Genomic DNA, 12,986 nt, shown 5'->3' with positions numbered 1-12,986 from the left:
TCCTACTTAAGCAGATTGGGTATATCATTACCACAGGCTCCATGCACTAGAGTCCACCTATTACCGGTTTACTGATGACCCTTCGGCAGAGCTACAGACCTTACATGACCCAGAAATTCATCCTGGTGAACCACGTATGTGGACTGCCAAGACACACATTGTGTATGCTGAGTGCTTGAAGTACCTGGCAGACAAGTTCTGTCAGTTTAACAATTTCCAGCAAAAAGGGAAGGGATAAATATGTGGGGGTGCAGTCCAATCTTTGAAGTGGACATCAAAGGGAGGGACTCTGCAAGTGCAAGTGACTTCTTTATTTTAACAATAAACTCATTTTTTGACAAACTCTAACTGGAAAATATAATGCAAATACTTGTTTTTACAAACCATTTGTGATTGCTACTGTAGGTCTGTGCTGGTTGACACTGTGTTGCAGTGTGGTTCTCATCCTACAGTAAAATATTGACTGCTGCTGGTCATTTTTAATGTTCAGCCAAAAAGTTCAGCCTCATCCTGGTGCTACAGGAAAAGCCAGGGGATGTGAAGTCATTAGGATTCATCATGTGCAAACAATGTATGTCTACATAATCTTGTATCAATCCATTTATCAGATGATGAGATATTTTACTAGATAAGTGATTGAAACTCTGACCTGCTTTGTGGCACTAGATGAAAAATTTGGGGCTCATTTAAGTCTGGAGGATTAATCTGTTGGCCACTCTGGATATCTGCATAAATTCCTTGGCGATACTTTAAACAGCTGCTGGGATATTTCATTGTGGGCCAAAGTGGTGGACAGACCAACTGACATCACCAGAGACACGCTTTTAGTGTGATTAAAAACAGTTTACAGCTGGAAAAAAAAAAACCTTTTAACAGGAGCAAAGTTTTGGAAAGCACTTACATTAAAACAGAGGTCATTATATTACACAACGCACCTAATGCCTAAATATCCCATGGTTCCATGGTGTTATGTCTTGGCCGTGGGTGACCACACAATTGTACTGATGGCACCTCCTACATATTTTATGACACTGTCGCCCTTGCAGGCTAGACCGCCTCTGACACTGAGCTTCACAAATAACGGTGAGGTCCATTCACTCCCACTCAGCTGCTTAGCGACACTTTAGCTTACACATGCCAACATCTGCACCCCCCAAACTCCTCAAGGGTGGGAAAATGCAGCGTGCGCTACAACAGTAAAACACACTTGTTTTCTTCGGTCACCCACGAGACTTCACACTCACTTAAGTGTCATTTGAGATGTGGAATTACAGGCCTGAATGTGCTAATTATCCAGTCATTTTGCTGTCCTGGTTTGGCTCTTGAGATTTTCTCTGCGGTGTATGAAGAGTTATTGCCAGCCCATTTTTGCGAGTTACGCTTAAGAGGTTCCATGGGAATCATCAACAAACACACAGGGGGACCCTTTAATCTATGCACAGAAACAATTGCAATGTCAAAGTAGATTAGATTTTAGTGAGAAAAACAAAACGTGCACACTTCAGCCTGGGTAAGACTGTTAAACGTGACAGGACTCTGTTCAAATTAGACTATTTACAGGATGAAACTAAATAAGCTGCACTAGCTACTAGATAGCCTAAAGTCAGCCTGCAGGCTTATTCTATCACATGAAAGACCAACAAATAAATGTTAAGGTTTCATCTTCAAAAATGAACAGGAACAAAGCCTTTGAGTCCTGTGGTACATCTGTACTGCAGCCTACAGCCTGAACCTCTCAGTGTCATCAGGTTCAACTATAAATTCACATTACACACCAGAAGACAAGTCTGCCCATTCAGCACTGAATAATCGCCAGAATGTGATGATGGTGCTTGTAAAAACAAAGAACGCCCTAAAATTTTACATAATCAATCACAATTTGTGTAGGTTTACCTCTTTTGTTTAACTAGCAGTCCATGTATTAAGGTGGAGACCACAAAAACACTGAGAAAAGCAGCAATTATTCTGATATAAACCTTCACATTTACAGTATTCAGTGACCATCGAAACAGCTGAAAACTAATTTTCTGTCAATCAACCAATAAATTAAGTATCGTAATTAAATTACACTTTTTAAATTACACTTTCAGCACCAAAGCTTGTGCAAACTGTTGTGTTATGAACAAGCCCCAGGTGTCTCTCTATGTCCTACTAAAGAGACTTGTTACAGCTGCCAGAATCTCTCTGTATTCAACACAGACAGTGATTAATCAATAAGTCTAATGGAGTCAATGAGCACAGGGCCCCTCTTCATAACTAATACAACTGCAATAGCATTAGTTTAGTTATCAAAGTAGTGAGTTTGGAAATCTATTGGACGCGTCATCAAGTCAATAAACCGATCGTAGATCTCTTCTTTCTTCCTTCTCGGTTTTACACCCTGATAACAGATCCGGCCAAGTCTACACACTCGTATACAGGGAATGAAAAGAAAGGAGATGAAAGCCCTAAAAGACAGAATGACAAATGAGAGATGAGAGAGAAGTGCTGAAGCAGACGCTAACTGATATGAACAGAGCAAAAATAACACAGAGTGAAAGAGTAGAAGAAGAGGAGGGGGGTGGAGGTCTAGAGGTATAATAAAATGTAGGGGGTGACATGAGGGAATACTTCTAATCTTAAAGCCTTCATTTATCACTCTTCATTACTCTCTTGGAAATGAGGATAGCTGTGATGACCTACTCAAGGACAATTACCTGACCACAAGTTAAAAATCAGTACTGTCCAAAGTGTTGATTGAAGATATACATATCCATGTACATATATATATCCGAGCCCATGCCTTACTCCTAACATGTGACAACGCAGATTTCTTATTCAAGCTTCATGTGACAACTGCTCGTAGAAAAACATGGCAAAAGCTAAGGCTGAGACACTGTGGAGCTTCTTTTGTCTTGATAATTGGCTCCAGCTTGTCTGCAGAACTTCTTATCTGCATCTACCTCAGGAACGTGTTGTTTGTTTCAAAGTCATAAGGTCAAGATGCATTTCAAAGAATTTAATTTGTTCGGTTGGCATGGAGTTTTGAAATCCGCTCTACTTTAAAAAAAACACTCAGTTGAAATCTGAAAGTGGCAAATTCAGCAACTGAGGAACAGAAGGAACTTATTCTGTAAAAACTGCACCCACTGAGCAGCAGCTGATGTCCAAGCCCACTGGTAGGAGAGGGGACAAGACTGAAACATGTTGCCTATGTTGTCACATCTGTAATAGTGCAACGCTGTCCTCATCTGTCCGCCTGAGTTTCAAAGAACGGCTGTCATTGTATATAAGAAAGGACTATCTGTGCGCTGCAGCCACTCCACAGGAGGTCGGTGCTCTCAGGAAGGACCAGCAACTTGAGGAAACGATCAGGGTCAAAAGGGTCATATTGACCCTGATGAAGACGTTGTACGTCGAAACGTTGGTCTTGTTACTTTGCACTAAGTAAACTACTCGCATCACCAGCGACTCGTGTGCTCCAGGCTCCTTTTTTCTTTTTTCGTTTCCTCAGGCTGTCATTGTATGTGGAGCTCTGGATGACAGACAGGCCTGAACAGATTAATCTAACAAGCTGCCTTACAGCATGAATGGCTGTGTCTGGTGACACTGCAATGTAATTAAGAACAATGTGTGTATGAAAAGCTGCATGTGCACGTGTCTCTGCTCCTTCCGTTGTCCATAGCTACTGTACCTTTGCATACAGTAAATATATAGAACAACATATTATGACAAGAAGCTTGACACTGTTGCTATAGGCCTTCCTGACACACAGCAGATTCCCTAACTTGAGATGAAAATAAGTTTCTTTCTTTCATTAAGGAAGACAAGAGTGAAAATATGGCAAAACAGTGAATGACCAGATGAATGTGTAACAGCATCCTCTACCAGGTGCTACTTCTTTCCTCTGTGTCCACAATAAATGCATTATGAGTTTGTTAATTTGATAATAATGGACCCGGACTGCCACAGACAGGATATCTGTCATCAGTGGGTGAAAAATAACTCAATAAAAATAATGATAATTTAGAGGAACTGAAACTTCTGCAATACACTAATAATCACCTCAGTTTTCTTATGAAGTAAGTTGATTAAATAAAAAAGACATCAGAAAATGTCCTTAGGCTCTTGGCAGGCCTGGTGAACCATCCCCTAGTGTATCTGACTGTCTGTATTGAGCCAGTCGGTTACTTTCTCTGCAGCAGGCTTCTATGACACATAAACGTTTGCCAGGTACTCAGTTATTTGAGATTTAAAAACACCACTTTTCTGTGCAAAGAACATGTTCCGGTAACTGTGTGTGTGTCTGAGTTAACAAAGCCTTAGCTCAGCCCCCCATCTCTCCCCTTTTCACAACGTTCAACCTCGACTCCATTTACCAAGCAGCTGAAAAATAGTCCCATCAAATCCATAAATGTGCACAGAATAATTCTGATGAATTACAAAACCATGGCAGATTTTTTTCCCCACAGCAGATGACAGACTCTAACCACAGCTCTTGCTCAGAACATGTAAATTATTTGCCCTTAAATGATCAAAATATTTGGAGAGCGTATAAATTGGCACTAATAAGTCAGGTCTAATTGACTCATTTTAGATGGAGGCGCTGAGTGATAGGTTTGCATCCCCCCACCCCCTCCCCCTCCAGAATCCACTGATGAAGGCATGAGGGAGTGAGGCTGATGGATTGTGGCAGATCACACCCGTGACAAAGTGCAGTGTGAAGTGTAAATCTGCGTTTGTTGTCTTTATGATTGGTGACCGGCGACCGCCTGGCATTTTGTCACCGGCTGCCATGACCAGCTCTCTGATGCCCGCCGCAGCCAGCAGCCACTGCTCCTCTCACAGCTAATCGTCATCTGCATCCAGCAGGATAGACCGGCCGCAGGGAGACAGAAAGAAGAAGCCCCACAAATTTAAATGGTTGTTTAAATCAGTTTAGGTCAGGAGTTAGGGATTCACTTGACTTTAGATTTATTATGTCAGTGACAGGTCTCCATGACTTGTGTGTGTGTACGGTAACATACTTGTATTCATGTCTGCCTCTCATTCATTGCTGAGTAAAATTACTGCCTCACAGATGAATGCCTGCACCTTCAGGACTGCATAATAGCAAGCAGTGTGACATTATAATGTCACAAAGGAATTGACCTTTGCATATAATATTTCATCATTTGATCATTTAGACTTTTCAATTCAAGTGTGTCATGATTAGCATACAGTACAAACTCTTGAGTTATAAGCACAAACATGTTTTGTGAGGTCACAGTACCCTTGACCTTTGAAATCTGATCAGCTCTTCCTTTCGACCAAATATGTAGAAATTTCCTACATGTTTTTATTCAGTTCTTATGACATTTTCCTTGGCGTGTTGCATGAGAAATAAATGCCTGAAAACATGAAGCCTGTGGCCACATCTGTCATCAGAGCCGAGGCAGAGAAAGTGAAGGACTTTCTTTGATGTGTGGGTGAAATTAACACTCGCTGTGCATTTTGTTTATGACCTCAAAACTGCCACAGATCAAGATGGTGCTGAGATAAAAGCACATAATAAACACACTGCTGCTGTGCTTTAGCCCTTTCTATAAACTGGGGCTGCTCCCCAGTGGAATAAATGAGTGCATGCACAACTGGCTGCTTGACTTTACTGTATCTATTGCCACACAATTCAGATGCGCTGGGGGCATCATGTGCATAACGCCGCACGTGTCACATGGAGTCAGGAGTTGTTTTCTTAGCAAGAAACTTTGAAATAAACAAGTTGTTTTTTTAATACTAAGTGAGGCAAATTTTGTCTGCAAACAAAACATCTCCAAGTTGACACATGTGACACTCTGTCATAACAAGCTGTGAAGAGGTTTAATTATTGCCTAGAATCTACGGTAGGATGCTGACAGCCATTGTGACACATTTGAGCTTGTAAACTTGATTTAATTACGCACCATTCTGTAAACCATGTTTGATTAGAGCTGGCTCAGGAATGACCTTTCATTCACAAAGCTGCAGACAAACTGGCCCAAACTTGACTGTTTGCAGGAAACCACACAAAGACCTGTGCTGTCTCTTGTCAACCTCCATTCAATCCCAACATGATATCAGAGCTGGTGCCCCTCAGTGGCTCCAGACCTCATCATTACAGACTCAGTGAAAGGGCAAAGGCCTTTTTTCTTTTGCCTCTTCTCTCCCTCAGTTTTTCCATCAAATACATCCCTTGGATGCCTTCTGTCTCTTTTATTTATCACATTTTCTGCCCCGCAGAGACCTTTCAGAGAGGCAGGGAATCCCGTCAGCCTCTAACACGGCGTGGACAGTGGCCACACAGGGAGCCTTTGATTCCTCCTGGAATGTCTTCAGCTTTGGAAAACTGTCCAACTCGGTGGACACAATGTCGGTGTTCAAGCACAAAAGTACAGCTTAAATCAATCCAGCATGCGCAGCCACTGCTGAAAACTTCATTATGTAAATGTAGTCAGAGTGTGGCTGAGCCTGCCGGTGTGTCGGTGGCTGCGCATGAGTTAATTGAGGTTTTAAAGTGAGTTACAGACTGAACAGTAAATCAAAACAGTGTCCAGTTGGACAAAGTGCCTTACTGAGTTTAGGTCCAGACTGGTCTGCACCCACTCCTTGGCGTCGTTGTACTCGTCCGTCAGTCCCATTATATACAGAGTGTCCAGTGAGTCAATGATGGATGCTCCTCTCAGGCCCCCTGCAGAATACATGACAGCATTGAGTTAGTGCCAGGTCAAACAGAGACACATCACTCAGGAGAAAATACACTCTTCAGTTCAAAACACCTAAAGTTGTTTATGAACACATTATGGTTGTAAGTAAACAAATAAAAAGACTTTCAACTGGTGAAGTAACCATGTGTTATGTGAGTAATCTTCATGTGACACGTCTGTCACATTGAAAAAAAACATACACATATATGATTTTAGGTTTATGTGCCTTTTTTACACATGAATATGCATGTAGGCCTATTTTAATTTCAATGTCACACATACACGCCACCTTTCAGAATTTTTCACCCGTGTTTATTAGGCACTAATGGTGTATCTCATAAAGCAATCAGTGTTTGTTAACTGTATAATTGTATGATAACCATTTAAGAGTTACTGTTACATTTTGAACTACATTATGGTGTGTTATAAACTATTTAGTAACTCTTCACTAACAACTTATAACACTAAATGATGAACAATGATGAAAATAAGTGATTTTAACAAAAAATCCAAAGTTTAAGAGGAAACTATGACAAATGTTGTGCTGTATTTGTTGTGACAGTGCAACAAGGTGACATTTCACAGTATCTCAGCAAAGGAAGCCATACAGATTTTTTGCCTTTCTAAATGCTAGAACCACATTTGTGTCCACATCAAATTTGTCTAAGAGTTTTTAATAAGATTTGATAAAGAGAAGAAAGGAAAGAGTACAGTGACTAACAGGCTGTTATGTAAATCGTCTTCTTGGAAGGTAGATAAATGCTGAGATTTAACCCCAAACCTTTAATGTTTTGATTAGCAACAGTGACTTGACAGTATCTAGGATTTAAAAAAAAAAAGCAAAACATAAAAGTCCCTCACATGCTGAGCCTCTGTAATTGCTGCAGTGATGTTGAATGATAATACTAAAGCAGCTTTGTGTGGCTAGGATGAAAAGCATCTCCCCTCTGAGATTAAAAGCATCAACTAAAAAGCATCAGCCAGTGCAACATGAAAGTCAAGTCATTTAGGAATCAACCAGCAGAGGGGAAAAAAGAACGGATGCATTGATTATACCAAACATTTAGCAGCTGTTCCTGCATTACATTCACTGTATGAGCTCCCATTGTAACTGCAAGTGTGTGTGTGTGTGTGTGTGTGTGTTCCTGTATGTAAAACAACTTTCTGTGTGTGTGTGTGTGTGTGTGTGTGTGTGTGTGTGTGTGTGTGTGTGTGTGTGTGTGTGTGTGTCTTTAGGAATCTCATTTTAAGTTATTCATCATTCATTTCTTTTCACAAACTAAATGAGAAATGCTAAGGGGCGTTTCTTCCGCCCTGGTGGCCTTCTGAGAGATTGCACAGCTTATTTTCATTCTTATATGACCAAATATTATGCAAATGCAGCTGCATTTCACAGAGACAACTCGGCACAAATGAAAAATAAACATTATCTGTAATGAATTACTGTAAAAGGGCAAATTATAGTTTGGAAGTTTAATAACAATGAGCTGTGACTAAATAGGCTGAATCGTGCTGCTCGGGGGCTCACGTTGCAGATTACTTGGGAAAAAAATGCAATCGTGTGGAAACTGACCTGGTTAAATGAGAAAAGTGATGAAAAGTCTTTGTGTTCATCCCTGAGAAGAACCTAGCCTACAGTAGATGGCTGGATTGATCTGATGCAACCACACAGCAACGTGGCACATCAAAGTCTGGAGTTTTTATCAGGAATTATTGTTAAAGCTCCCAAATATGCACATGATAACCAGACCTTTGGGGCAACAAAACACAAACTGGGGAAATGATACTAGTTTCTTTTCCCATTTTTTTTCAGGTTCCCCATCCTTGCGGTTTGTTATAATTTTGTTGATATGTATAATTTTTTTTTTGTCACCATTGAATTGTGACAGGCTGCAATTTCCCTGAACTGTGCAGAGGTTTTCTGACTTTTGGAGTTATATCCCGATATATTTAGAGATGTCCAGTATAATCCTAATTTGCAATCATCAATTAGCCTGTGAATCCAGCAGTCCACATCCCTAAGAGACTATATAATTCATAGCGAGATATATTACAAAGAAAATGAGCAAATGCTCACATTAGAGAAGTGAGAAATAGCAAATGTCTGGTATTTTTGCTTTGTGCTTTGGAAATGAAAATGAAACACACACACACACACACACACACACACACACACACACACACACACAGGACAGGCCCCACTTAGGATAAACCACTCCTTTAATCCCTCAGGGGATAATTCAAAGGTGACATTTTAGATTTTAAGAGCAGACTTCAAACTCGCTTACTGTCAACAGGTTTGTTGTCATCCTCTCAAGGATTTTCATTCTTAATCAGTATCCACTCGACAAACCGGGCAGAAAATGAAACTTTCACCACCGCTGACCTTTAACGTCATCTCCATAGCTTTATGGATTATCTGATGAGGTCAGTCTCGCTGCCAAAGGCCAGTGGGACAGGGGATCAATGACTTTGCTTGACTGAATGATGGGCACCATATGCTTTGGTTATAAATCCAGAACTATTTATAGCATCAGAGGTAGAGAGACAAGGATTTAAGCTTTCCGTGTCTTGGAAAACAATCGTGAAGCTAAATTTGAGTACTGTTGTTGTACAGTAGTCATCATGCCACGGCTGTGACTGTGACTGCTCAGTTCAAATAAACCACATATTTCCAGTGTTTCATCTCATCTGCCATGTGCCTGCTGGCAGTTCACCTCCTCCTGTCAGAGAGAGGGCAGCGTTAGCCTGGAGCAAGACACATGTAGTCCACATAACTCCACGGTACCATCTGCCGAGGGTTGCTAGCCGTGTTCTAGTACATATGTCGTGTCACATGTATGCTGGTGTACTGTATCAGGAAGACTTCCTGCTGCCTCTTCTTCTGTTACAGAGGAAAGACATCCAGCACATTTTCAGATGTAACTTAAACTTCAACTCCATTATGTGGCAGGGGACTCTTTTTTTAAGTTTGCTTACTGAGAAGCCTTATCTCCATTCAATGACGAATAGCGATGGCGACAACTGAGAGGAGGGGTGTAATCAGATATCTAATGCCCTCCGGTTATCCAAACCCAGAGGTAGCTCTCTGTGGCTGTGAGGCAAGGCAGGAGAGTGTGGAAAATTCCTATTGAAAACAGCGCCAAAGCTGAGATGATTGATTGACTCTGAGGACAGACGGAGCAGATCAATCCATCATGGTATACTCTTCGGCTTTCATGGTCTTAGACCCTATTTATTTCTGTAGCCCTCTGCGACAAACAACAGGAGCCCTGAGGGACTCTCTAAAGGCAGGGGCAATAGTTGTGTTTTGATTGTGTATTATTATAAAAAAAAAACGATAAACATGCACTGACATTCACAACAGCACAGAATCTTTCTCAATTTGGTTTATTATTGTAGTCATTATAATGTCATCAGTGCATTTAGCATAATATTTAATGCCTGATAAAATAAACAACAAACAAAATCTTTATTACAGACTGAGGAGGCACGAGATAATGACTTAATCAACCGCAAATTTTAGAGTGATATCACCTGGCTAAAGTATACAAGAAGACAAGTCTAGCATTATTGCCACCTTCCAAAGAATCCCTATCTGATTTTAAGAGCTTTTCTTTTTTAATTTAGTACTTTACAAATACTAACCCCTGATATAATCTGTTTCATTTTTGTCAACTTCGTCAGTCAGCTGTTCAGTCTATAAAATATCAAAGCAAATCTGTGATGTCAAGAGATTGTACATTTCATACATTTCATACCACTAAAACAAAGACAGGGTCCAATAAGCTAAAGAGCTGTAACCAGATCGCAGAGCAAAAACTCGGGTTCGGAGAAAAGGAGCAAAGAGAAAACATTAATCATCCATTACTGATCAATATATTTCCTAACCTCTGTTAAACATGAGCCGTTACACTCAATCCACAAAATTACATTCCTGCCGCTCAAAGTGCTTCAGCATCCTCGTCTCCCTTGAGCGCCGGTATTAAAAGGTAGAAATTAAGTGTACACATGTGCGTAAGTGTGTACAAGAATGTGGGTGTGTGTGTGTGAGTGAGTAGGCCAGGAAAGTACATGAGAAGCCATTAGGGAGACATTGGCCAGTGGATGTTCATTCATCATGGCTGTCACTGGCCAGTCAGTGTCGGTCGGAGGGGGGGGGGGGGGTTACATTAGACAGCCAGGGTCCATGTGATCAATCACTCACTGCAGCCCGTTTGTGTATCATGATATTATAGGCCTCGCCCTCTTTTCCTCTCAACACACACACACACACACACACACACACACACACACACACACCTGATACTACGTATATATAGTATATATAGTATATGAGAAAAATGATTCCTTTATTTAATCCCACAGGGGACTTGAGGCAACATTTCCGTTCTAATTTCATTTAACCAGCACACAGTGAGTGTACATTATGCATGCAAAAATATGTGCAGAAAATGTATGCGATGTTCATGGTACATTCCATTGACCACATACACTAGAAGTGCACTTTAGTTAACCAGAAGAATAAATAATCAGTTTTCAGAGATGGACTGCTTTAATGCACCCGTGGGGAAAGTGGAGTTAAATCAGAGCTATGAGTCTCTCATTTCAGCTTGTTTCTCATGGCACAAACAGACAAAGGAATGAAATATTAAAGACGTGGTCAATAGGTCATCTTGTTAACGTCACCAAAGTGAAGATAACTGATGCAGACGCCGGGATTGACGCTAATTACGCCGCCCGTGTTGCCATTGGTTGCCTGTATCCAATTATCAATCGCCAGGGCAATGAGCATCTTGTTAGCGCTAATGCTACCTGGCACCAGAGAGACGGGGTTAGCGAGCCGCTGTGCCTGTGTGACATTAATGATATCTAGCTGTTTGCTATGCGGGGCACGCGGTTAGCGCGGCAGATAAGGTGCATGAGGGAGATGACAGCGCAGGTGAGTGGATGGAGCAGCGACGGAGCAACGGTGAGGAAGAAGGGCCGTGAGTTTAGAGGGAGCAGGATTAAGTCGAGTTACTGAGCTGAGCAGGAGAAAGGTGGTGGAGACGAGGGGAGTGAGAAATGTCACGTTCATTAATCATGATGGATTTTGCTGAAAACTATACCAACGCCGTGAATAAGTCTCCGTAAAGAGCAGACGGCAGATACGTCAGGAAATATCAATAATGGGTGAGAAGGGATGATCGAGCGGATGTACTCTAACTAATGATGCATTTCATTAAAAAAAAAAAAAAGCAAACAGCTCATGTCAGCCAGGTTTTAAGGTTATAGATAAATCCACCTAGAGTACCAACACAGCCGCAGGCCCGCAGACTTTATTTTTGTATTAGAAAGTGACTTTAGTTTAGTTTGATCAACAACTACTTCATCTGAGTTGACACATTTGCGTTGTTTCCCATTTTAGTTACGTTCGATCACCTGGGTCTGTGTTGCCTCTCCACAGAAACTGGGCAGTAACAGACGCCATCAGTGACGCAGCTGAACTCAACACTGAGAGAAGAGATCTCTGGGCTCATCACACAGCACCAGTGGTTTCAGGAATTGCCCACTGACGACACATGTTGACATTTATAACTCTCGTCTTGTCTGTTTAAAGCAAAATGAGTAGTGAAACTCCACAAGTCTGCGTAGGGAAGAGGTTGGAGGGTTTGGCTCAACAAACCGCGGCCCACAGATAGAGGTTTGTTTCCTGCTGACTGTCACTGCTGGTTTCTTGTAATCATGACCACAGTCATTTCCCCAATTCTACCCAAGGGGTTATTATCATAAACATGCTGTACTGTGATTTTTTTTTAAGGTAGTGTTTCAAACCCACACCACAATGCTTTTATAACCTTGTAAAACAGACAAACTATATATTTTAACCCAACTCCTTCGCTTTCCTTAAAAAAAAAAAAAGGTTGTTTTTGTGCATACTGTAAAACGTAGCCAAACATTCATCATCGAGTTGTCACATCCATTTTTTAATAAGTGTAATTTGTGTTGGACCAATTTTGAAATTTAAGACAAATGATGTTGATGCAGATAGAGGTGTCCGATCAGTCGGGAGGTATAAATCATATATTTAGTTGTTAAAGCAGAAGTAAGCGATATTTTTGTGTTAATATAAGTCTTAAATAGTTATATCTTCCCACAGCAATCACTTACATAGAGTGTTTGGTCTGAAACACGGATCTCTCAGTCACTCTGCTCTGCTCTGAGCCGAGGAGAAAACTTTTCTCGTATCCTACAATTTTTATCCAATGAGGAGAGAGAACGGCATGAAGGGCTGTGTGTGCA

The 12,986-nt window shown here is 41.1% G+C and overlaps 1 protein-coding gene across 2 annotated transcripts in view; it reads right to left on the bottom strand.

Moving 5' to 3' along the window:
• The window catches only part of LOC146972313 (mannosyl-oligosaccharide 1,2-alpha-mannosidase IA), a 187,957-nt gene that overhangs the window by 75,394 nt on the left and 99,577 nt on the right, over positions 1-12,986 (bottom strand). For both annotated transcript variants that reach the window (XM_085802367.1, XM_085802366.1), the window contains exon 3: positions 6,570-6,685. In XM_085802367.1, coding sequence (XP_085658493.1) covers positions 6,570-6,685 — 116 coding nt within the window. The remainder of the gene's footprint in view (positions 1-6,569; positions 6,686-12,986) is intronic.

The sequence above is a fragment of the Trachurus japonicus genome, chromosome 16, assembly GCF_045865225.1.
Source record: "Trachurus japonicus isolate A0001 chromosome 16, Traja_1.0".
In the NCBI taxonomy this organism is placed as follows: domain Eukaryota; kingdom Metazoa; phylum Chordata; class Actinopteri; order Carangiformes; family Carangidae; genus Trachurus; species Trachurus japonicus.
This window is presented reverse-complemented; position numbering and strand designations above follow the sequence as displayed.